Source organism: Saimiri boliviensis, chromosome 3 (assembly GCF_048565385.1).
Source record: "Saimiri boliviensis isolate mSaiBol1 chromosome 3, mSaiBol1.pri, whole genome shotgun sequence".
In the NCBI taxonomy this organism is placed as follows: domain Eukaryota; kingdom Metazoa; phylum Chordata; class Mammalia; order Primates; family Cebidae; genus Saimiri; species Saimiri boliviensis.
In genome coordinates, this window is record NC_133451.1 from 14,335,413 (window position 1) to 14,360,286 (window position 24,874).

A 24,874-nucleotide genomic window follows, 5' to 3' on the forward strand; every position below is an offset into this window, starting at 1 on the left:
TCACACAATCAACCATACTGCAAATGAGGCTGAGAAATATAGAGGAATATGTAAGCATCAGTAAGCATCAAAAGTATCTGCCATATTTACTCCCTTGTTACCAAGAATCAATGTCCTCTCCTCTTTTCAAACACAGAATATGCCTACCGCCCCCGCCACTGCCCCCCGCCCAACCTCAACCACCAACAGTAAGCAACCTCTAATTCCACCTGCTCACTACATTCACCTCCAAGGTGACCTGGACTTCTGGGGCATGTGGAGTTCTCTGCATAACTCTGGGTGTGACCATCTCTTGATCCAGTGACCTATGAACTAGAAAGGAAGTGATCTATGAATGAAACATATAAGTTCCCTCTCTCTCTCTCTCTCTCTCTCTCTCTCTCTCTGTCACACACACACACACACACACACACAGTGTTAGTCTGTTTCATGCTGCTGATAAAGACATACCTAAGACTGGGTAATTTATAAGGAAAAAGAGGTTTAATGGATTCACAGTTCCACATGATTGGGAAGGTCTCACAATCATGGTGGAAGGCAAAATTTATGTCTTACATGACAGCAGACAAGAGAGAATGAGAATCAAGTGAGAGAGAAAAAAACAAAAATAAAAAGAGAATCAAGCATTAGGGATTTCCCCTTATAAAGCCATCTGATTTCACGAGACTTATTTACTAACATGAGAACAGTATGGGGGAACTGTCCACATGATTCAATTATCTTCCACTGGGTCCCTCCCACAACACTTGAGAATTATGGGAACTTCAATTCAAGATTAGATTTGAGTGGGGAAACAGCTAAACCATATTATACACACAGGTACACACACACACACCATGAAATAGCAATAAGAGAACCATAATATAAAATCTGATTTGGAAAAGGGAAGAATGGGAAACCCACAGCATAACTTTGCACAGTGAACATACATGTCAATATTTCTATTATCTACCAATTGATCTATTTATTTAACTGATGTTTTCTATTCATTTAGGAAACTTTAATATGTCACAACTATTCATTAATCTGTGACTGGCAAAGTATGTATTGTCCTATGTTTACTTCTATACAAGCTTTGACATATTAACAAACTTTAATGGGAACATATATGCAAACCAAAATGGTCAAAACTGTTGGTTGTTGTGAACATATGCAACATTTTACTCAGCACTTTTTTTTCTTTTTTTGAGACGGAGTTTTGCTCTTGTTACCCAGGCTGCAGTGCAATGGCGCGATCTCGGCTCACCGCAACCTCTGCCTCCTGGGTTCAGGCAATTCTCCTGCCTCAGCCTCCTGAGTAGCTGGGATTACAGGCACGTGCCACCATGCCCAGCTAATTTTTTGTATTTTTAGTAGAGACGGGGTTTCACCATGTTGACCAGGATGGTCTCGATCTCTCGACCTCGTGATCCACCAGTCTCGGCCTCCCAAAGTGCTGGGATTACAGGCTTGAGCCACCGCGCCCGGCTATTCAGCATTATTTGAATGCCTATTATCTATCAGGTACTAAGCAAGATCTCTTCTGAGATATACTATCAAATATTTTTCAAATCACCATTTCAGTTGATCACACTGTAATTTGAATTCACAAATGCTTGTGTGTGTGTGTGTGTGTGTGTGTGTGTGTTTCTGTGTGTGTGTGGTTTAGTGGCAGTTGATGTAAAGTAGTAAAAATAATAACATTTGTAACATTGGTTACAGATCAAATGTCAGAAGATTTATTCAGCCACAGACAGACACTGCAAAGTAAGTATCTTCCCTAGTTCATGGTTCACATATAGGATAAAGTTTAAAATAAGACTAAGACTAATGCAAACATCACTTTAGATAGTTTCCCCTTTTATGAAAACATCGCATATAATAATTCAGATTTTTCAACCAGATAAATTAGGCACAAATTGCATGGAAATAATTCTGTTAGCCAAAGTGATGTTTAAACACAATTTCACTCTTGTCATTTTTCCATAAGTTGAGGCATACACTTTCCTATGTACTTTTTTTGCTGCCAGTGAAATGATACCATTTGGTCTTTAGGCATCACTTTAAAAGGCAAAGCAACTAGAAATAACATGGTGAGAAGAGCAATGGATAAAAAAGAGAAAGAGAACTGTTTCGATACCTGAGACTCCTGCTTTTCATTTGCTTCAGTCTGGGGTTTGCAGAAGAACACTACCCACTCCTACTCATTCTTAACTAGTGTATATATTAAGCTCTTTGAAATGTGAGTATTATGGGAAAGATCGCAGTTGCTTTAAATTATAGAAGTTGGCAAGTGCCTGGGAGAAGGAGTGGGAGGTTGTTTAAACTGAGAAAGACAGTTGCAAAACTTCGTACAACAGCATGAGCTCCAAGCTTCAAACGCATTCTCATGCTCAGACGAGCACTTTATTTTTCATCAAGTTATTTTTGCATTGTTTTGGAGCAGCTTCGAATAATAAACACATATTTCTGCTTTAAATTTTAATGGTTGCTAAATTCATGGGACAACCAAAGCAAGAAAGCCTCATGTTCTGGAGGACAGTTTGATATCAGCAATGTCCAGACAAGGTAAGCTACCATTTTCACTGCAGTTTTTCTCTTTTTCCCTCCTGTTTGGCCTTCATCAAAATATTTACTGGGAGAACTTAAGACAGTGACTTGTAAAGAAATGGGAGAACTTGCAAAAAGTATGTCAGCAAATGATAAACCAGAGGTTAGAAAACCTCTGCAGGAGAGCGTCCTCCTACTTTCTATTCTGCTTGACTCATGAACCTCTATAAACATCTTTCACTATATGAAAAATGCCATTTGTTTCAGAAAATAGAAGGGGAGTCTTCAAAATCTCCAATCCGATTAACTTAGCATTTGTCAGTGTGGTGACAGGCTAACTCATTCCCAAGGTCAGTTTATCTATGTTTTCTTATTCTGTTATACGCAACTCAGCTTCCGGAGCTGTGACTCTTCTATTAACTTAGAAATGTTTCCCAAGGAAGATTTTAATATCATTCCAAAAATCCTCCTAAGTACAGTTACTATGGCTTCTTATGAACTTGTTTTGCGAATATGTTTTTAAAAGTTAAATAAATCATTTGCCTTTTTCTTTGTAACTGACGCGGGAGGATGTTACAGACATTATACATCCTGGGAGGATAAAACCGTTCAACTCAACATTCATTAATTCAAGTCACAATTGGCTGAAAATGTTATCTAAATAGGGTGACTTTGCCTTACGATTCTGCCTCATACACAGGTAGGGAGTAGAGAGAATAAGAAATTTTCTTGTTTTTCTGTGCATTGGTCACATGAGAAGTACCTTGTGGGTTGAGGTGGAGGGGCATATAAATATGTGATGTATTTTTCCTGTTTTCCTGAGAATGTCTCTGTTTATCAGTGTTCCCATCTTTCTGAGGCAGAATTCCAGGTGCAAAAAACTAGATTGTCACAGAAATCTGAACACTCTTCAGGCAGGCTGAGATTTTATCACAGCTCCACATTAATTCCTTCATGCACACATGCGTGCTCACAGGCAAAGGTTATAAAACCCTGCGGATTTGACAGAGCTTGAGGGGTATGAAACATTTTGGTGACCTCAGGCTGCAAAATCCATTGGTACAGAAACATTAGCAAGGCTAATTTCTCACCCATTAGACCGGATAGAGCAATGTGAGGGCCACCTGGGACCCTGCTCTTGGGCTGAGAGGGCTCTGCCTTCTTGCTACACCAGCTCTTTATCAGTTTCTGGAACGTTTTTTTTCCTTCTGTGTCAAATTCTAGTTACGTAAAGTGAACTGTTGTGGCCTCCCCTGCCTCACAGTCTCAACTATAAGAAAGGGATTAAGGTAAGAAGGAGAACACTATTTATAGAAAAGCAAGACAGCAGCTCGATCGGCTCATTGCAAGGTGATCAGGAGACACCATTAGTTGCCTCTCTCCCATAGTTAGTGCAGTAAGTGCCTGGCCACTGCCCATTTCCTATCCTTCTCTTTCCCATGTCTTCTTCTGTTCTCCTTTTCCCTCCACTGCTATCTATACCAGCTCATAGAACATTAAGACAGGGAGCAGTAGGTTAGACAGACAAGATGATTGTCTACTTCTCGGTCCTCTCAGCCCATCCCCAGGCCAGTCGGGGAAGCCCCCCCCCCCCCTATTTGGAGTGGGGTCTCCGGGACCCCACCCATGACCTCATTGCAGACAGCTTGAGAGCTGGGATGGCCAGCGGTTGCATGGCGCCTGAGTGCACCCTGGGGACGGGTGCGGCAGAGAAATGCACAGTGTGGCATGACGTGACTGCTGAGAAGCCTGAGCGCGAACTTCCTCATGGGCTCCAATGGAGGCTGGCGGCATCTCTAAAAGTCAGGCCCGCCAGGTCCCACCCCTGGGCCCCAGAAGGCCCCAAAGAGGACAAAAACAAAAAGGCTATTAGGGTTGCTAATGAAGCCCTAGCCAGCTGAGTCATCTAAGGCGCAGTCACAGGGGGTGCTTTGTAATGAAACCTGGACAGAGCCCTGGAAAGGACAGGTCAGGGTTGTCGCAAAAAGGGCGCTGATGAGAGAAGCCCACAGTGACCTAATCGCACCTCCTCGCCTCAGACAGGCTGGGAGAGAAAGGCAGCATCTGCAAGGGACAAGAGTGTTAACTAATGAACTGCCGGGAGTGTGGCAGCCATGCTGAATTAGCTTTGGGTGTGAGCCTGGCTTAGTCCAGGTTTCTAGCCACAAGTTTGTGAACCTGGACCTGAAATGCCCCAAGGTTAGGGATCAATGGCTGATGGGCTAGAATGACACACCATGGTAATTCAGTAAATCTTAACTGAGTGTCTACTCTGTCAGATGCTTTACCAAGGCTCTTTGAACGTGTCCTTGATAAAGATAGACCAAACATTAAAAACAGCATAGGAAGAATGACAAGAACACAGAGGGGCTTTGCAAATCAGCCTGCTAAAATCAAAGAAAGCTTCCCACAGAGCTGCACTTGAACTAGACATTGAAAAATGAGTAAAATATCATGAGAGAGCCAAGAAGGCCAGGGGTTCCCAGGCAGAGGTCGGCAGCAAAGGCAGAGGTGCAAAGACCGTGGATGTGCCCATAAGCCAAGTAGCTTGGGTGTGGTGAGGCTCTATTTCCCCAAGTATCTTCCAATGAACAGAACTTTCATGGGACATTATTATAATAGGAGGATAACCAAAAGTACTTCCGGCCAGGCAAGTCTTAGAATGTTGAAAGCTGTGCACCATGGTGGATCAGAGCTCTGGCTTAGGGGTCACAAATGTCTGACTTCAAATCCCAGCTCTGCTCCTTCAATGACATGTGAACTTGAGCCCATTCAAACATTAGTTTCTTCATCCGTTAAATGAAGATAGTAATCATATACATTTTCTAAGGGCATTCTGAGGATTAAATCAGAGATTCTGTGTAAGAGTCTGCTATCAAAATGCCTGACATATAATGAGAGCTTAGAGAATATTAGTTATTCTTATCAGCTATTAAATGTCAGTTTCTTTACCGCAGGACATGTCGCATGTTTTAGTTGGCTAATGTGTGCTCTGGCTCCTGTGATTGGGTTATTAATTAAAATCTAATGTTTTCCAAACTCATTTGACCATAAAACCATTTTTTCTGAAGTATCACAGTGCATGCTGGCAAATGGTGAGATTGAGTTGTCCTGGTAAGTTGAGGCCACATGTCCTTCAAGCGTTACATCAAAGTTTCCCAAGATTTAATTGAAATTTACCAATCTCTGCCGGTCACTTCACAAATTCTCTCTGTATTTCTAAGAAAGAAGCCCAACAATTGGGATTCTCATATCTAAGTAAATTGACGTTTTAAAAAAACTGTTCAACTTTTAGGAGGAAAAATTGCAGCAAAACAAATTCTTGTCAGGATTTTCACACTTGGAAAGTCAGCCTTTGCCTAAGTTTGAGGAACTACTGTGGTAAAGGACAATGCAATAGGGACAGTCTGGAAGAAAACATCATCCTGTCTTCAAGAAGCTATCAATTGAATGGGGAAATAAAATGTGCATTCCAATAACCAAAATGCAAAATTAGATATTACAATTTAGAATATAAGAGAACTCACAGAGAATGGGAATTCAGAGAAAAGAAGACCACAGGGCCCTGGAGTAACACCAGTAATCAGTCACATTCTTGGACATTTATCAGGTACAAGGAACTGTGCTGAGTACAATAGAATTAACCCACTTACATCTTACAACTGGGTCACAAGGTGGGTGTAGACTTACCCATTTGACAGATGGGAAAACTAGGCCCCAGAGAAATTAAGTAACCTAAGTAACCTGCCTGCAGTCTTTCAGAACCTAAGTGGCAGAGTAAGTTTCCAAACTTGGGTCCATGTAATGCCCTGTATCCCTTACCCAGGGAAGACTCGTCAGAGGAGATAACATTAATCGAGCCTTGAAGAACAGTTAAGGATTGGTGAGAAGGGCCTTCCAAGCAGAGAGGAAAATATGAGCAAAAGCACAGGAGACTGAGAGAATAGCGTGGAAAGTACCAGGAAGATGTCGCTGGCAGACAAAGTGTAAGCATATAGTGCAGAAGGAGATAAGCTTAGAATACTTGGTTGGAATCAGATCACGTAAAGTCCTGAATGCCAAATCACAAAGTTTAGATTTTTTTTTTAAATGAAGTAATCATTTAAGTTTGTAAACAAGAAAGTAACGCAAAGAAAAAAAAATGAATTGGATGAGTAACCATTGCACAGCTGTGGCAGAGGCTAAACTTCCAATTAGGAATCTAGGTATGTCCAGGCAAGAGACAGCAGCAGTGGTTTGTCACACAGCTGTTAAGCAGTGGAGGTGCACATTTGGCCCAGGTTACACCAAGACTTTGACCATTTCAATGATCTTTCAAAATGACAACTGTGAGACCTCAGTAAATCCAGATTCTACATGGGCCCCAGTTTAAACCCTGTAAAATGGGAAGGGTAGGAGGGGCTAGTTGACCTCTGAGGTCTCTCTGACTTCTCAAACTCTATGAAGATAACACTCTAACCACTTTTATGGAAATCACAAACTATACAGTTCCCTATTGAATCACCAGGTTCCAAAATTCTCTTTCATATCAAGCAGGCATATTTCCAAAAGAACGTTAATGTCTACAAAATTTTATGCATTTACTGCTATAGCAATTATATAATAATAGCATTGGCACACAATGATTAGGGGAGGGTGCATTTTTATATATTCCTTCGGAAGACACTCTTTTCCATCTTCCTGGTTATCTGCCATTTGCGAACTTCAACTGTCTACCTCTCATGACTGAGAACTTTTTCTGCAGTTTGTGACAGATCAAGATCTCACAGTACTGTGAATGATAGTTATTCATGTAGGTGTCTTATGATCTTCTGCAGCTCACAAACAGGTGGTATGCTTTTAGAGAGCAGAGATAAATTTATCTTTAGATCCTCCAATGCCTAACAACTATAGCAAGTCTGAATCTTATAAACACAAGTCTGCAAGAAATGTTCTACTTCTTTATTTTCTTGAAATCAACATAAATCTGATTCCAAGGGTCTATGCCAGCTGGAACTTTAGTTTCTTAGATTATTTAGGCTCCTACCTGCATCGCCTTTAACACTAAAGTCAGGCAAAAATCCTGGGAGGTATTTCTTCATACCAATTAGGCCCAGTCTTGTCTTGTAAATGAACTCTTCCTTTGAAGTCTGTGGATTGTACTTTCAAACCCTGCTTGGGGACTAAGAATCATGGTCAAGGCCAAGAACCTGGTGTCTGAGCAGCACCAGACAGCCCTCTCTTCTGAGATCTAGCCAGGTAGGGTGACTGTTACTACTTCTCACAGGTGCACTGACCCCCAGTCTTTCCAGATGTGAGAAAACCTCTCACCAAAAATGTCTCATTCCCCTCTCCCTAGCATAAACTCTTGGGCTTGGAATTTCTGAAAAGAAAGCAAGTGCTGTTTTCGAGAAACCTCTTCCTGCTCTGCAAAATCCTTGAAGCAAGGAAATACAGAGGGCTGGGCAACACTTGTGAAATGATAAGGCAGAGGTGGAAAATGACATATAAATTAATATTTAAAGAAGATATTCTGTCACCCACCCAAAAGATGTTAAATTAGCAGAATAGATGGCCAATAGGTGATAAAACAGATTCTTCAAAGTTACTCAGTTTGCCACCAAAGGTGGTATATTTTATAATCCGATTAATAGGATCTTTTCATTAAAATATTTCAATAGGATTTTTAAATTATATATATTGTCTCTTTATCCCTATTGTTTAGATGAGGAGAGATAAGTAGCTCACCTAAACTCCTATATATACAAAGAGGTGGAGCAGGTGTTTAAACTCATATAATGCGTGTCTTTAAAACCTGCACCCATTCCACACTGCCACGGGTACTCTCAGAAAGGATTTTTTGAATTTTCTATTTAGCAATCTGCAGTTCTGTTTTTGACTAATTCTTCAGTCATTTTTTCCAACTAAAATGTATTTTAATTAATATACACCACAGAATATTATGCAGCCATTAAAAAAATAAGTTCATGTCCTTTGCAGGGACATGGATGAAACTGGAAGCCATCATTCTCAGCAAACTTACATAAGAACAGAAAACCAAATACCGCATGTTCTCACTCATAAGTGGGTGTTGAATAATGAGAAGAACACACAAACACGAGGGTGGGGGAACAGCACACACTGGGGCCTGGGGGATGGGGGGCTAGGGGAGGAATAGCAGGGGTGGGAGGATTGCGGGGGGAGAGATAGCATTAGGAGAAATACCTAACGTAGATGACGGGGCGATGGATGCAGCAAACTACCACCATAGCACACGTATACCTATGTAACAGACCTGAATGATCTGCACGTGTACCCCAGAACTTAAAGTATAATAAATAAGAATTTCTTAATGAAATTTATTTTGCTATAAACTTAGTATGACTTTGTTTGATATAGTAATGAACCCAAAGAATGGTTTATTACCCCATCTCATTGTTCATCTGCAAGGTTGTGGGTCAGAAATAAAGCACTTTGTCTAAGGCCAGAGGGTTAGAAGACAGCTCAAACTTCAATACATCTTGTGTGTCTTCTGTCTCCAAGTCAAGTAGAGGAAATTGATTCTAATTAATAAACTATTAATTGGTTCTAATTAATTAAGACTAATTATAGGATAGTATTAAATAGTGGCAGTTTTAGGGCCTTCATGTGCTCCCGATGCTATAAAGCCATGGATAATGTCGTTGCTTCAAAACACATCCTACCATACATACTGTGATAGTATTTTGAGAGCTGTCATGAAAACTTTTCATTGGTGGCCTTTCCAACGGCTAACATGTTTCCCAAACATCTTACTCTCTTATATTGGTAATTTTTTCCAGTTCCTTTCTTGCACCATTAATTTATGTAGAAAAACCTTTTATGAAGTCATTTTAATCCCATTCCACTGTAAAAATCTAATTTCACCACAGTGGAATCTTATTAAAGGATTCTTTGAATATTTCAGAATTACTAATGCATTTCATCACAGGTGCAACTATCAATTTCTCAGATCATTACTAGCATTCCCTCCTTTCCTTCATAATAAAGACCATATTCCTCGACAAGCAGGCCTCTGAAGGATCTGCTTCTTCGCTGCATTCCTTGTCCATCTGTGTCCCTACCACTCTCCTTCATATTCCTAATGCGAACACACGGTGAACTCTTCACTGTTTCTTGGGCATCCTTCTTCCTTATACAACAGGGGTCTAAAGAATCTGAATACATTCCCTTGACTTTATGTGAATGATGTTGAACCATATAAAATTTCTAATCTTTAACCACTTTGTTATTTACAAAAAAAAATGTTAATATAAAGAAGATATAAAGAAAAACTCTCATTTCTTGAAGACAATTTATGGGCCAGGATGTTAAATATAATAAAAATGTGCTCATTGTCCTCCTGTTTGTCCTTGGTGCTGAGATGGAGTGGTGTCCAAACAGACTTTTAGAATTTATTCAAGCTACAGATCCCACCTTCAGCTTCAATGCCAGCAGTAGCAAAACACTCATCCTTCATAAGGCTGCTCTTTCCATTAATACAACACTGGCCACCAGAAAGTTCTTTATTATGCCAGAACCTGATCCTTTTTTCTTTTCTTTTCTTTTCTTTCTTTTTTTTTTTTTTTTTTTTTTGAGATGGAATTTTGCTCTTTTGCCAGGCTGGCATGCAATGGCGCAATCTCAGTTCACTGCAACCTCTGCTTCCCGGGTTCAAACGCAGAATCTGGTCCTTTTTGATATCTAGCATTCTGATCTTTGCTCTGCTTTTAGAAGTGGCAAGAAAAAGTTATCTTTCCTCTGGCATTTTAAATGCTTGAAGACTCTCATCATCAAACTTCCAGGCCCTCTCCCAGGGTCTTCCCATGCTTATAGGGAGGACTTTTCCCAGACACCCTGTAGTTCACCTAGGATATGCATGACCATCTTGAAACAGACATCTGGACTTAATCGCCAAATTCCAGATGATTGTCAAAACTTGTGCCAACTCCCTATGGACATTCTGGGATGAATAGTGGCTACCTGAATCCCTGTACTAAGAAAGAATCTGAACCCAATCTAGAGTTAGCCAGAAGGTGTACAGAGTTCAATTAGTGATGTCTAAAGGAGAATCAGATATTTTCCAGGGCTGCTCTGAATATTGCCTGACAGCCAGAGTATGTGGAACTATTACCCTCTCTGATTTTAACATGCTATTTTCCTTAATACTAAATTTGCATCAACTTTGCTAGTAAGCCCATCTCATCAAAAGACCAACTAAAACATTGAGATTATTTCTTAAACTTGAAATAAGGCCTGTTTTAGTTCATAGTTAACTGAAAAGTGCCAATTCCAGCCCCAACCCTTCCTGGCTGTGTGATCATGAGTAAGTTACTCTAGTTCTCTGAACTCTGTTTTCTATCATTGATAAAGGTAATAATATATATCTGCTCCACTGGACTCATTGGAAATATTAAATGAGATATTACATTTGCAAGCTACAAGATAGTTACTTTGGGAGCCTGATATATTTGGTGGGCCAGCTAATCTTTCTCTTGGCCTCTTTACTATGGGGGATTTCCTCTCCCTGGACAAACTGATAACCAGTGGGGGATTAAAAAGAAAAATTCAAGCAAATGGAAGAAAAATACACTAAGTACTTAGTGAATGGAGTTGCATGTGGGTGTAAACATGTCAAAGGAGACAATTTTGCAGAGATGAAAGTATTTCTACAATGCTGTCAAAGCAGAGTGACAAGCAAAACCCAAACTGCCTCTCCCTGGCTTGTGTTGATTATTCCAGGCCTGGAATGTTTGGTTTGGAATGACTTGTCCTTGCCATTTGCTCACACAGTTCTACATTGCTGCCTTCATTGCCTTTGCTAACATTTCTCAGGGATATGTTATCCGTGAGATATTATTGTAGCTCCAGGCAATACATTAAGTCGGGGGCTGTCATCTAAATCTGCAGGACCAAGCAGGAAATGCACATCAGTAAATAGGCAGGGTAGAGACCCTAGAGACTTAGGTTGCATGCCCTGCCTAAAGTGGTAGGCAGTCACTACAATGTATGGTGTCCCTAAGACAATATGGCCCAATGGTGCAGATTTTTCCAGAAAAATCATACATCTGGACATTTTCATGTGAACTGTTTTTACTTTTAAAATCCTTACTGGTTTTGACCTATAGAAATGGCAGTGTCATATAGTTCGACCTAATATAATCTAGAGACATCAAAAGAGTTTCCATTTTCTTGCTGTGTGGGAAAACTCAAGAGCCTTTGTGATTCAATACCTCTGTCCTGAATCAACATGCACAGGCACGTGTAGCGCTCTACGGTAAAACTGGTCAGCAGAGCACACTCACTCCATCCTCATTCCATCCTCCCTACACCCCTAGGAGGTGCTACTAGGTTTATTCCTACTTTACACGTGAGACTGAAAGCCCACCATCGGTTAGAAGTGACACATACATAAAAGAATATGTCATCTCCTTGCCAACAGAGCCAGTTTCCTTGTCTTTTGCCATACGGCACTGGAGGAGGAAATGTAAAATGTAAATTTCTGCACATTTCCCCAGAGTGGGGTAAATTGGGGTGGCAATTATTCTCCAGGCTCTTCTTGGCAACTTTAAATCTTTGCCCCCTTGGGCCCCTTCTATGGAGAATCCACACTCCTTTCCTCTCTCTTCAACTTTTTTGTACACGCACCTCCTGCTCATTCTAAAATCTTTCTTTCTTTGCATTTACACTTTATTTTCTGTAGTATATATGACCCCAGATAACCAAGGGGCTAGCACAGTGCAGGGAACGTAGTAGAAACTGCGTAAATTTCACTTGGCTCTTTCTACACAGAATTTGAGGCAAAATGAAAGAAATGTGCAAAATAAAGCAGTTTAAATGGAAACAGAAAAGTAAAGCCATGACATGAGGAGGAGGAGGAACAAAATATGTGAAACCACAAGGACCAATCTGGTTATAATGATTGAGTGTGAAATTTCACTTCCTGGCAGCCAGACCCAGAGCCTTTGCAGACTTAAAGTGACCCGCGTATTCTCTCTTGAGCTCTGGGTGAAGGACCAAAGGAGGGAAAATGAATTCCTTTTCCTTTCCTTGACCCGGGTCTTGCTTTGGAACAAATGTTTTCCCCCATATCTGTTTGATTTTCAGCATCCATAAATCTCTCACTGAACATCCACAGCTGTAGTGTGCTCAGACTTCACTCAAATCCTATTTAGAAAGATGTTTTGTGTAGTAAAGATACAAGTCTCATAAGGAAGGCAATTTATAGTTGAAGCTGTTGCTAGGGTGTTGCTAAAGGAAATCTGTAACTCTTAGTTCATTAGAAAGCTCACTGAATACGGACAGAATCAAGCACAGCTGGACCGTTTATAGGAGAAAAATATTAGATAAAAAAGGAAGGGGGGAAGGGAGGGAGGGAGGAAGGGAAGAAGGGAGGGAGGAAGAGATGCAGGAAGAAGGGAGGGAGGAAGAGAGGGAGGGAGGAAGAAGGGAGAAAGGAAGAGAGGGAGGGAGGGAGGAAGAAGGGAGGAAGGAGGAAGAGAGGGAGGGAGGGAGGGAGGAAGGAAGGAAGGGAGGGGGGAGGAAGGGAGGGGGAGAGGAAGGAAGGAGGGGGAAGGAGGGAAGAGGGAGAAAGGGAGGCGGAAGGGAGAGAGGAAGGGTGGGGGTTTAGAGACTCTAGACTCTACAGAGCATTTTCAGGAGAGTTGGAGAAATAAGTCAGGCTGTAGAAGGAAGGAGTGAGTAGCTAGTGAGAAGGAAGGAGGGAGGGAAGGAAGGAGGGAGGGAAGGAGGGAGGGAGGGAGGGAGGAAGGAAGGAAGGAAGGAAGGTAAGAAGGAAAGGAAGGAAGGGTTCTGAATCTTTCTTCACTTTTTCCTATTCATTTTCTTTCTCATGTGAAGGTACTCATTTTCTTCCCCCCGTCCCGTCACCATTGCCTGACCTCTGAGACCTGAAGATGATTTCTCTCTCCGTTTCTGGCCACTCCCTCTCAGTGGAAGTCTATTCCTTTTCTTCTAACACTTTCTCCTGAACACAGAAATTTAACAATCACCACAAATTCTCTATTTGGCTTTGACACAGCCCCTTTCCTTAGTTGGTTAATGACTAAAACTGTCATTGCTATATTGGACTAGAGACACCACATATTAATAGGACCATTATCAAGCTGAACCAGAGAGAGTATGGATGTCCAAGCAGATGAAATCTACTAAAATCGAAGCACATGAAGAACAGTTGCCGGACCTCAGGATAGCTGCCCAGAAAAAGAAAAACTAATGGGAAATAGGAGACTGATTTCAGGTATTTGAATATCTCCTTTGGGTAAGACTTTTGTAGTAATTTCCCAAGATTGGATGTTAATTACGTAGGATTCTAATCCAAAGAGGCAGCAAAATATAGGCTGACTCTGAAGTCCCAATCAACCTGGATTAAAATCCCAGCCTTCATTTTCTAGGCTCATGCCCTTGGGCAACTTCTCATATTCATTTCCTTGCTATAAAAAATGAAGATAATAGTATCCATCACATTAGAGTTTTTGTGAAAATTAAGTGAGATGATATGGTGCTCTACAAATCATAGCTAATACTAAAATTTCTGTTTCTTTTATGGAAATGAAACAGAAACGAAAGCATTAGATATGCAGAGTATTGTCAAAATAATAAAATAGATTTTCTTCTCTGACTTCTTCCCTCCTTTTTATTCTTCCTTCTTTCCTCCCTCTTCTCCTCCTCCATAGCCATCTAGCATGAACATACATGAGGTAAGCTTCTTAATTAAACAAAAATTTTAGATTTTCTTTAACAACACCATAGTAATAACTACAACTATAAGTTGCCTTAATTATAAGATTTGCATCTTTTACTACTCAAAACAACATTTTAAACAAAGTTTCACTGAGATACTGAAAAAGATTCAAAAGAAGCATCTGGGAAGTAGAAGAAACAGAGCATTGCAATATTACATAAATAAAGAAGAGTGGGAATTTTTGCTGCTTCTCAACCATGGCTAAACCTTAATGTTCAACCAGGGAAAAGTCCCAAAGCGCGAGCGGCACCCAAGACAATGACATCAGAATCTCAGTGGATAGGACCCAGTGCGCATAATTTTTTAAAGCGCCTCAGGTAATTCTAACAAGCAGCCAAGGCTGAGAAGCTCAGTTTTAGGAAAAGCAGCGGCTACTGGTGTGGAAAGCTGCAGAGCTGATGAGGTTGCATGCTGTGTGCACCCTGTGCGTATGTCTGTAACTTTCTAGACTCCACAGAGGCTTTTCAGGAGAGTGGAAGAAATAGAAGTCAGGCTGTGAAAGGAAGGAGTCAGTGGCCAGGGAAAGTCTACACTAATTGTTACTTAGTCCTTCAACAAACATAGTGGAATCTGGAAGGAAACAGGAAGGGAGATAGCTTGAGGAGTCAGCAAAGGCAACATAATTTATTTTTAGAGTATGGGAGACCTAAGCGTATTTGAAACAAAGGTGCATCTACTGTATCTTGTAAGTTTGCAATTTAAATTTTGGAGAATGCTGAGAAAGTTTTGCCTCTACCCAGATTTCATTTTGATGAGTTCAGATTCATCAGAGGATCTTGATCAAATATGCTCAAGCTGCAGCTTTACACCTCACTATTTATTGCATTTTAGCTGCCATTGATTAAATTTCTCGCTGGGTGTCAAATATGTCATTTAAATACATTTCTTCATCCTCACAAAAATCCTATAAAATGTCTGCTGCCCATTTTAGGATAAGGATATTTTTCAGATGAGGGAATGAGGTTCAGAGGTTCGGTAGTTTGCCCAAAGTCATTAAGTGGCAAAACCAGAATTCAAGCCTGGGTCCGTATGACCCCAAAGCCTACGGTCTTTTCACTTTGCCACCATGGATGCGACACAAAAATTCAATCCTTGCAGAGCTGCCTGCTCCCACCAAAACAGACAAAAGCTGTTTGCTAAAAGATAATACCCCAACACCATGGCCTCTGAATAAAAAGAATGAAAGTGAAAATGTATCAGAGGCTGCAGCTAAAACCTCAGGTTACAGAAAGGCTTGAGCAAGGTTCAGATCATTTCACAGAGGGCTGGATGGGCAAAATGAGGCATTTGCCATCACTGACACAAATGCCCAGTAAGATGGTGGAGGAACAGCAAGAATCAGGATTGCTCATAACTGACATGAATCAGAGACTGCAGCATCTTGCACTAAGGGCAGTTAGGGTTTGGATAGGAATGGCCATTCTCAGCACTGTTCATCTCCACCATCTGCCTAACTCCTTCCTCTTTCCCTGGACACGTAGTCCTTGCTGATTATAGCCTGCCAAGTCATGTCACACATGCCAGCTCATTTGGCCATCTTCTCTGCTGAAATCCAATCTCCACATTCTTGATTACTCCTGAAAACTGATTAGTGTCCATTTGCAAGCAATATTTTCCTCCTAATATATCCAGGTATGTATGATCCAGAGGGATGCTTTGATTTCTGGAATATTAGCTTAGAAAAGAATGAAATCTAATAAAAATATCATATTAGCTCCAAATAGCGGCATAATCTGTGTCAATGAGATGATTTCCATTTGGTCTGCAGACTGTAGTTATTAGAATTAGTTATCCTTTGTACAGAGGTTGGGGAATGAGCAAACTATTGTTTTCCAACAAAAAGGTCTCAAATCTTGGAAATTGCTGGTGCAATGCCCACTTTAAAAAGCCAACAACATTTTGTGTTGCCTTAAAAAATGTATTTCGGTATTGTATTTTAAAAGAAACTGGCCTTCAAGTTCATTCCAGGACAAGTTTTAGATTCTTTAAGAACAAAGTTTGGTAAGACCGAAACAGAGACTGTTTAGTTTGGACAGACAAATAGCCAACATGCCCATAAAAGGGAGGATTGGCTGAGTATTTTTCTTTCAGCTCATATTTTCAGATTTTCTTCAAAAGCTAGTCTCACAAAAATTTGAGAGGAGCCACATGACACACCCATAAAATACAAACGCCTCAAATAGAGCATGTGCCTCAGACGACATCAGTCCAGGGAACCTGTGGAGATGTGGGCAAGGCTGTCATCTATGACTTCCCTAATAGGTTCTGAAAGTCATCAGAAGAAAGGAAAGAGGGGCATTTTCTTAGTATGCACTGTGTGTCTGGCTTTTGCCCTGGGTCCTAACAGGGAGCTGGACAACTATCTCATTTGGTCATTCTTCCAACTATCCCTCAAGGTTGGTATCATTTCCATTTCACCCAGAAAGAGAAGCTGAGGAAGATTTAAAAAAACAAAAAATTTTAAAAAGACTGGACAATACGACAAGTGTGTAGGGCAAGCTATGAGGTAGAAAATGAGGCTGAAACTCTTATTTGTTTAAAATGTGTTTGAATTAATGAACTTATGAATCTTAACAGATTTCTCTGAAAAGAAATATATCCTACAATGGCCCTAGAGGCCCTGATCCATTCTAACCCTTGAAAATTGGAAGCAGATGTTTTGTGGGAATCTAAAGCTTCAGTCAAGGTGCACTGCATTATTCATGGATCTCGGGGAAGAGGTACCACCTCCCTCTCCAGGGTGGCTGTGCGCACTTAGTCCTCACCCAAACCCATTCTCCAACTAGGATGCATAAGGCTCTGAGGTCTCAAACCTCATGGGATAGAAGGATGGACAGGGTCTGAAGGAATGGGAGGACCTGCATAAAGTTGGGAACATGAAAGGAAAGACTCGCACACAGAGTTTTTGGTGAATGCCATGTAGCCCTGTTTGGCCAGAAAAGAATGTTCTGGAAGGAAAGTAGTTAGGTAAGGGTTGTATAAGAGAATACAGGAGAAGTAATTTTTTTGACCTTATTCTGAAGGAAATGGGATGCCATGAAAGGTTTTTGATTGAGAAGACATATGAAAAGCAGAGCTTTAGAAACATGAAGCTGTCCATGTGTGTGAGGGACTGGATGTGGGGAGGCCAGATGGGGAATCTCCTCAGAAGAATCCCATGACATCTGAGGGTCATGGCTGTTCTGAGGCCCTGTGTGTCATTTGAGCTCGGCTGTGCTCTGTCCCGAGTGCCGGAAAGCCTTCCAGAGGAAGCAGCATCTCCAGGCTGTCTGTGCTCTGCCCAATGTGGTTCACATTGAATGGTCTAAATCCTTAGTCTTTGATGTGGAAATGTCATGAGGACATTGAGTGAATTCCAGGAAATCTTCCAAGGAAGAACACATGATAAAAGAGGCCCCACACTACACACATGTTGACCTCAGGAAGCAAAGACACAGTCATGGGGCGGGGTGGCGGGGGGATAGATTATTTTTTCCTAATGCTATAGGACATAAATTTACATTACAGGCTCCCAGGTAGAAACAACAAAATAGGAAGGGTTCACTTGACCTTGGCCAACGCTTTTAGGATGCCTTTCTTTAGACACATTGCCTCACCCCACTCCTGCTCATACTTGCATGTGCTTCACCACAGGATTCTCGCATTGGGAATATCCTAGCCAGAGAGTGCACTTTTGGGGGGTTAATGGGTCCATGATGTTTACAAGTTGTAAAAATTCAAGAAGGCTGTGCCAGGGAACTAGGATTCAACCTGAGTGCACTCATTAGCTATGTGACCTTGGGACAAATTTGCTCAGTGCAGAATAGTAACAGAAACATGAGGATCTGAGGAAATAGTACATATGACAGCATCTTACTCAAAGTAAGGAGTTGACACAGCAGTGAGCAGGGTCATAAATGAATGCCAGCAGAGCCAGGCAGGAGATGCAAATGAATGCTGTGGGCTGGGTGAAGACCTGAGGAAGTAAACCTCATGTGATTCACACAAAGAGGCCACCAGCTACTGCCCCCTCATCTGCTACCACCAGATAAGTCAAAAATAGAGATTTCTATGTGAAATCGCTGAATTTTTTAATAATAGCAATTAATATGGATCATTTGTCAAATCTCAAACTAAGCAGCAAATCAAATTTTGCTGCAAGTCTGCAAACAAGGACTAGCAATTTGCTACTTGTCATAGATATTGAGACTGCACGGTGAAGCCACTGGGAAGCTGGCTCAGACCCCCGTTCAGGCGCTTGCTAGTTGTGTATGTTCTCCAAAGGTGACTTTTCTCATCAAAAAAATGTGGAACATAAAGAAAACTCCTAAAAGGATAGTAGGAATTAACTGAGATTACATGTACAGGAGCGCACCAATCAGAAAGAGGCTAAAGCTAGTCAGGAAAGCCCCTTGCCATGCCAGCCATTAACCCTGTGGTTGCTGGGTTTTGGGGAGGTCTGGTAGGTTGGACTGGTGGATAGAAAGTTGGAGCGATAGCTTTAACAAAAGCCCTTTGCCCAGTTCCAAGTCTTCTGTAATGCTCAATAAATAGCAACAGCATTTTGTTTGTTTGTTCATTTTTAAAAGACAGGATATCGCTACATTGTCCAAACTGGAGTGCAATGACCCCATCATAGCTCACTGCAGCCTCTAACTCCTGAGCTCAAACAATCCTCAGCCTTCCAAGTAACTAGGTCTACAGGCAATGCTACCATGCCTGGCTAATTTTTTTTATTCTTGTGAGGGACAGGGGCTCACCAAGTTGCCCAGGCTTGGCAATGGTTATGTTTAAGGCTCAATTAAAGTTTGCCTCTTGTGCCTGCTCTTCACCATCCAGAACGGTTTTCATGCCACTTGAAATTGTGTTCTGTGTTAAGGGGGATAGAAGAAAAGAAGCCAGGCTCTGACTATTAGAGGATATACCACATCTTAATGACTCATCACAGACTTAACACTTATGTATAAGTGCCTCCTCAAAGGTGCAGAGGAGACAAATAGGACCAAGGAGTATGGAGGAGAAGGAGTGCAAGATGAGCAACAGTGTCTGGACTTGTTCCACTCATAGAGCTAGGAGTGGACAGACTAGGATTCGTGGGCTTACGGCACCCACAAGCAGTCTCAGGCATGGCCGTTGATGCTCTCTCGTCACTGTCTTGAAATTTCCAATAGTTGCATTTTGCATTTGTGTTTTGCAAGTAAAGTGGGACAATGGGGCATGCATCAGGGATTTGGATTCTCCTTTCCTCTTTCAGACAGCTCCCTTGCTCTTACCCAGCAGCCACTGCCACCCTCTATTCCCAATGGGGGGCTAGGCACAGGCATGAGGAAGGTCAGGTACATACATTTATAAGCCAAATCGTAGGGCAGGGTCCAATGCCTATGAGTGTCTGCTCTCACCATCCAGTACCCTTGTGCCCAAGGGAGTTACAAGAAACAGCAAATAGAAAACACTATGACAAGTCAGGGAAAGAGACCACAGAAGAAAGGGAAAGGCATCCAGCTTTTCAGACAAGGTATCTCACATTTTCATTCTGTTTTATAAATTAGGTTGCTGGCCCTAGGAGTAAAACTGGAGGTGGAAAGACTCTCTGGGAACTCAATGGGTAGAAATAAAAGAGAAATTTACTCATGCTACTTGAGTTTTGGGTGCCACAATTCTTCCTTATGTAGAACTCTCTAGGGCATTGTAGGACATTTAGCATCCCAGCCCCCTTTCCCCCTAACTAAAGTATCAATCCCAAATGCTTCCAAGGGATTGTGATGCCACTTCCCCATAATTGCATTAAAACCCATGGAGGTTTTCTCTCAAAAACCAGGGTGCTCAAAGGAAATATTAATACAAGAAATAGGACTACGAGATCTTTAAAATCTCAGCATTGAAGGGACCTTAGAGGCTGTCAATCAAACCTCCCAAAACCCCTGGAGTTTTCAACTCCTTGGGAACTCCTGATGACCAGTCTACCTCCAGCATTTTCAGAAGTGAGTCTGATTTCCAGTTCCGGGAATATAGCTGGAGCAGGCTCCTTTCCCTTTTGAAGCATGGCCCTTTGCCCAGAGACACACCTTCACAGTGTGTGATAAACAAAGCAAGCCCCAGTACCTACTCCCAGTTTTCCTTGGCATGGTAAAGAAAATGAAAGACTTTATAGACAGAGAGGAGGGGCATGGTTACAGCCCTTCACCCTGTCCAGGCAGAGTTAGATCTGAGTGGTGGCATCATCCCTGCTGTTTATGGCTTGCAATATTCTTGGATTTGGCTTCATCCGTTGAGGGTCTGGTAAGTGTAACAGCAATGTTCTATCCACATGAAAGGCCTTCAAAGGCTACCACTAGGATAGCCAGCCATCCTCTGAGTAACCAGGGCTTTGGGGTTAGGCTGGGAGACCAGGTGTTTAAGAGTCTGATTCTGTGGATAGAACTAACCCATCAATCTTTTAAAAACACATACAGTTAATTCTCACTATTCACAGTTGCTATAGTCTATAAAGTCATCATGAATGCTAAATTAGCAAATTTGAACCATTGCTCCCAGGAAAATAAAGAGTTAAGTTCATGAGAGTTCCTAGTCATATTTTTGGCAATTGATCATTACATAACCTTGTTTTATGCATGCCTATGTTTAACAACATCTTATTTTACATATATTATTGATTCATTAACATTGAATTCATGGCCAACATTGCTGTAACTCCTGTCTAAACGAAGCTTACCTAACCCGTGTTTTCTTCATAAGGCACATCATAGCTTTCTTGCACTTAAAAACACTAGGCAGCATTTCCATGCTTGGAGGACATTTTAAACAGAAAAATCACCAATAAAAAGTACAAAAATGCAGGAAGCAGCACTAAATATACTGCCAAAAAAGACACTTGTTTACAGTGTGAGAGCCGAAAGGAGAAGGCAGAACATTGTCATCTTTGACCTGAGTTGTTCTGTTCATGTCCATCCACAAATGACATTGAGAGCACCATGAGGTTTTATTGGGGGCTTATAAATAAATTTTAGCAAGTAGATAAATTTGCAATTATAGGATCTTCAAATAATGAGGACTGACTTTTTCTAAAAGTCATTCACCCACTTAACCTACCAGAAATAGTATCTGTACATAAACTCAGCTTAGCTGGTCTCCAGTCAAGTCATGTCAGGCAGGTTTATATCTAAGACCTATAAGTGGCTAAGAGGACCCCATAGTAACCTTTGTATGATTGATTCAATTTAAATATTTTCTCTTCCTTATCTATTGTTTTCTATGATAAGCTACTATATTTGTAATATAGGAAAAGCAATATAAAGCAATATAAGGAATAATACACAATTGTAATATAAGGAAAAACAATTCTATTTAGTATCTAAAAAGGATTAAAATTAAAGCAACTTTTTGGTAATTTCAGGATAAACTCTACACCCCTGCTTGGGACACCAGACTTTATGAAGCTTACCTCTTGGGTTTCATCTTCTAATATTCTTCAAAAACACATTCCACTTTGACCATCATGAACTACCTAAAACTTCCCAAATTTATTCTGCTGCTTTCCACCTTCTGTTTGAAACATCCTATAGGTTAAGAAACTGGCTTGGGATATTATTCAAAATTACACAACTAATGGAATGATAATAATAAGGAAAAAACAGTTCAAGGTTGCTCTGAAGCCTATACTATCTCCCCAGGCTCAGAATGAAAAATTGAAACTGTTAACATAATATTTTTTAAATTATCATTGTGCCATAATCTCAAGCATAGACAGATTAATTGCTTACACTGCTTTTAACATTTTCCTGGGAAAGACAAACCCTGAAATATACTCTCTGCCATTACCATATATACAGGAGGTCAAAATGATTCCAGAAAGGTGTTTTTGCCTTTTGGGAGGAATGACTCAGTGTGGTCAGAGCAATATTTCAGCCAGACATTCAAGCCCAGTTTGCAAACACATACCCTGTGTAGTCAGATTTCGTAAATATGATCTACTCTGGTTTCTTTGTTTCTTTCATTCTAAGAATTTAATATTGAATTTCAAACCCAAATGGCATAAATAAATTCCAGATGTCTTCCCAAATCCCTAAATCTCATATTAGACTAACGAGACGCATTGCTATATATGAGTAGATGGTTACATTTAATTCCCTGAAAAGCCGAAAGGATCTTTGGGAGGCTCTTCAGCCCACTTCCACCAAGAAAACACATTAACTCTTCTGAGTTTCTTAAGAAACTGAGTTCTCAAGATCCGCAGCCCATCTGTCTGACATATGTTCTGCTGCATTCCTCCTCTCAAGGGGCAAAAGAGCATCATGGTGAAGTGGTGAAGTGCAGGGCACAGAAACCAGGCTGACTGGGTTCCAATACAGCTGGATGGTTTTGGGCAATCAATTAAGCTCACTATTCCTCAGTTCTCTGTAAAATGGGGTAAACATAATACCTATACCTCATAAGGCTTTTGCAAAAATTAATGAGTTAGTAATTTAAAGTGCTTAGCACAGTGCCAGCCACACAACAAAAATCTCTATACTCTTATTTTCTAAGAGGTGGTATATAAACAGCTGACCTGGGAGGTCATGAATTTCTCCATGGCTGAGAAATTCCCTTCTCTCTTTATCACTAGATAAGCAAGTCTAAGCCTTCAACCTTTGATACGTAAGAGTCATCCTTCTGTGGGGTCTAATCAGCTGACTTCAGATTTCAGACCCCTCCCCTAAGTCTGGTCCATCCCCTGCTTCCCCTACCTGAGTCAGCATTCCTGATCCTTGTGTGTTAACTACAGGCAACTTGACCTGAAGTATAACTCCACTTACAAAATGTAAAAGTTCTATCCTCAGAGCACTTGTGAACATAGCTTCGTGTCTGCAGTTAATTAAAGAAGATCACATATGTAAAACACCAAAGGACTCACAATAAGTGATCAAAAAAATTAGATTTGTCTTCCTTCTTCCTCTTCCCCATTAACGACTGCACTTCTATTTGTAAGAAACACGTGATTATGACCACGACAGACCTTCACTGCTAGCCTTTGACAGAGCATTTACGGCCCATATATCCTTCAGCACCTCAGTTTCATGTCTCTAGACCACACATCAATGCCAGATGGTAACTGGACAAGCTTGGCTATTTCATACTTGACTGTCTTTTCACTTTTCAATAGTAACAAAACCTTGCCTAACAGTTTATTGTTTATAAAGGACTTTCACATACATTCCCTTGAGTACTCTCCATGTCAACTCTATTAAGTATCATCATCATTATCATCATGATTTTGCAGTGTGGACAATTCAAACCTGGAAAGATAAAAAGACTGGCCTAAATTCACTCCCCTGATAAAAGGTTCAATAAGAATTTGAACCTGAGTTCCCTGACTTGAAATTCTGTACCTTTTTTTCTACCAAACTTCATTGCTAACATCATAGGATTAAATAATGAAAACCTTATAATATGCCTCATTATTTATTTGGTTACATGTCTTCCCTTGATGATATTTTATTATTATTATTATTTTAAGCTTTGATTTTTCTGCTTTGTCTGGTTTTAACATGGTTGGCAAGATCAAGCTGAGCTCAGTCATTCAGCCAGGTGGAGTTGTTTCCGTAGCCTGCAATGATTGTGTGTTGGATGGTTGAGTTGTTTTTTTTTTTAAGACACATTTAATTTTTATTTTTATTCAAGTAGACCAAAAGCTTCATGGTCATAAGAGACCCAGGTTTATTCTACCCTTCTGTTCCTCCAACCCGGTATGTACGGTATGCAGCTATTGTGATCACAGGACATTTACTCTACCTCAATGCCACGACTGCATTCTGAATCAATGGCAAACTACATAAAACGAAATCTGAATATGTGAAACCACCTAAGCCTTTCTCATTTAAGAAGCTTTCCCAGCAAGCTCTTCCATCAACCTCTGCTTACTTATTACTGTCCCAACTCAGTGGGTCACAGCCTTGACTAGCCACAAAGGCTCCTGGGAAGGTGGAGATTTACCTGGCCACATTGCACCCCCAGACAAATGAGGCTTCTGTTACAAGCAATAATGGCAAAGTGAACACTGGAAAGCAACTAACAGATTCTTCTAAGAAAACTACCATTTATTGAGAACTTGCAGTGTGTTAGGCACAAACTAAGACAATATGAAGAAAGAAATATCACTATCTTTGCATTAAACATATAGAAAGTGACATCCAGAAAGATGTAAAATGTGAAATGAGATGCACTTGTCTCTGAACATTGCTCTGTGGGTTTTCCTCACATGATAATACTCAGTTCAGAGCAGACACTAAAAAAATGGCTTCAAATGTTTCCTTCCCTTTCTCACCTCTCTTGAAATTAGAGATGCAATGTCAGCTCCTACTTGGAATGCCTTTATATTCACATTGTCTAATCAATCTTGTTATGATCCCACTATGGCTACCATTCTAGCCAGTGTTATTTGTATCCTCTAAACCATCACACCCCTGACTTGTCAGATCCTGTCAACTTTTCTGTGTCATGTTCTGTCTTTTTGGTTGACTCTCTAGAGCTGTAATGACATTGTTTTCACTTTTAGCATCATCAGGTAAGACATAAATAGTCTTTGGCTTGGTGATTTATCAGCCTCTTCATTGTACTTGGCACTTAGGA

The 24,874-nt window shown here is 40.8% G+C and overlaps 1 protein-coding gene across 2 annotated transcripts in view; it reads left to right on the forward strand.

Moving 5' to 3' along the window:
- The first annotated feature begins 2,204 nt into the window (after nt 1-2,204).
- Nucleotides 2,205-24,874, forward strand: part of C1QTNF7 (C1q and TNF related 7) — a 102,837-nt gene continuing 80,167 nt past the window's right edge. For both annotated transcript variants that reach the window (XM_074395910.1, XM_003927447.4), the window contains exon 1: nt 2,205-2,547. Coding sequence is in view for 1 of the 2 variants with exons in the window: in XM_003927447.4 (XP_003927496.1) it covers nt 2,535-2,547 (13 nt within the window). In the remaining variant the exon portion in view is untranslated. The remainder of the gene's footprint in view (nt 2,548-24,874) is intronic.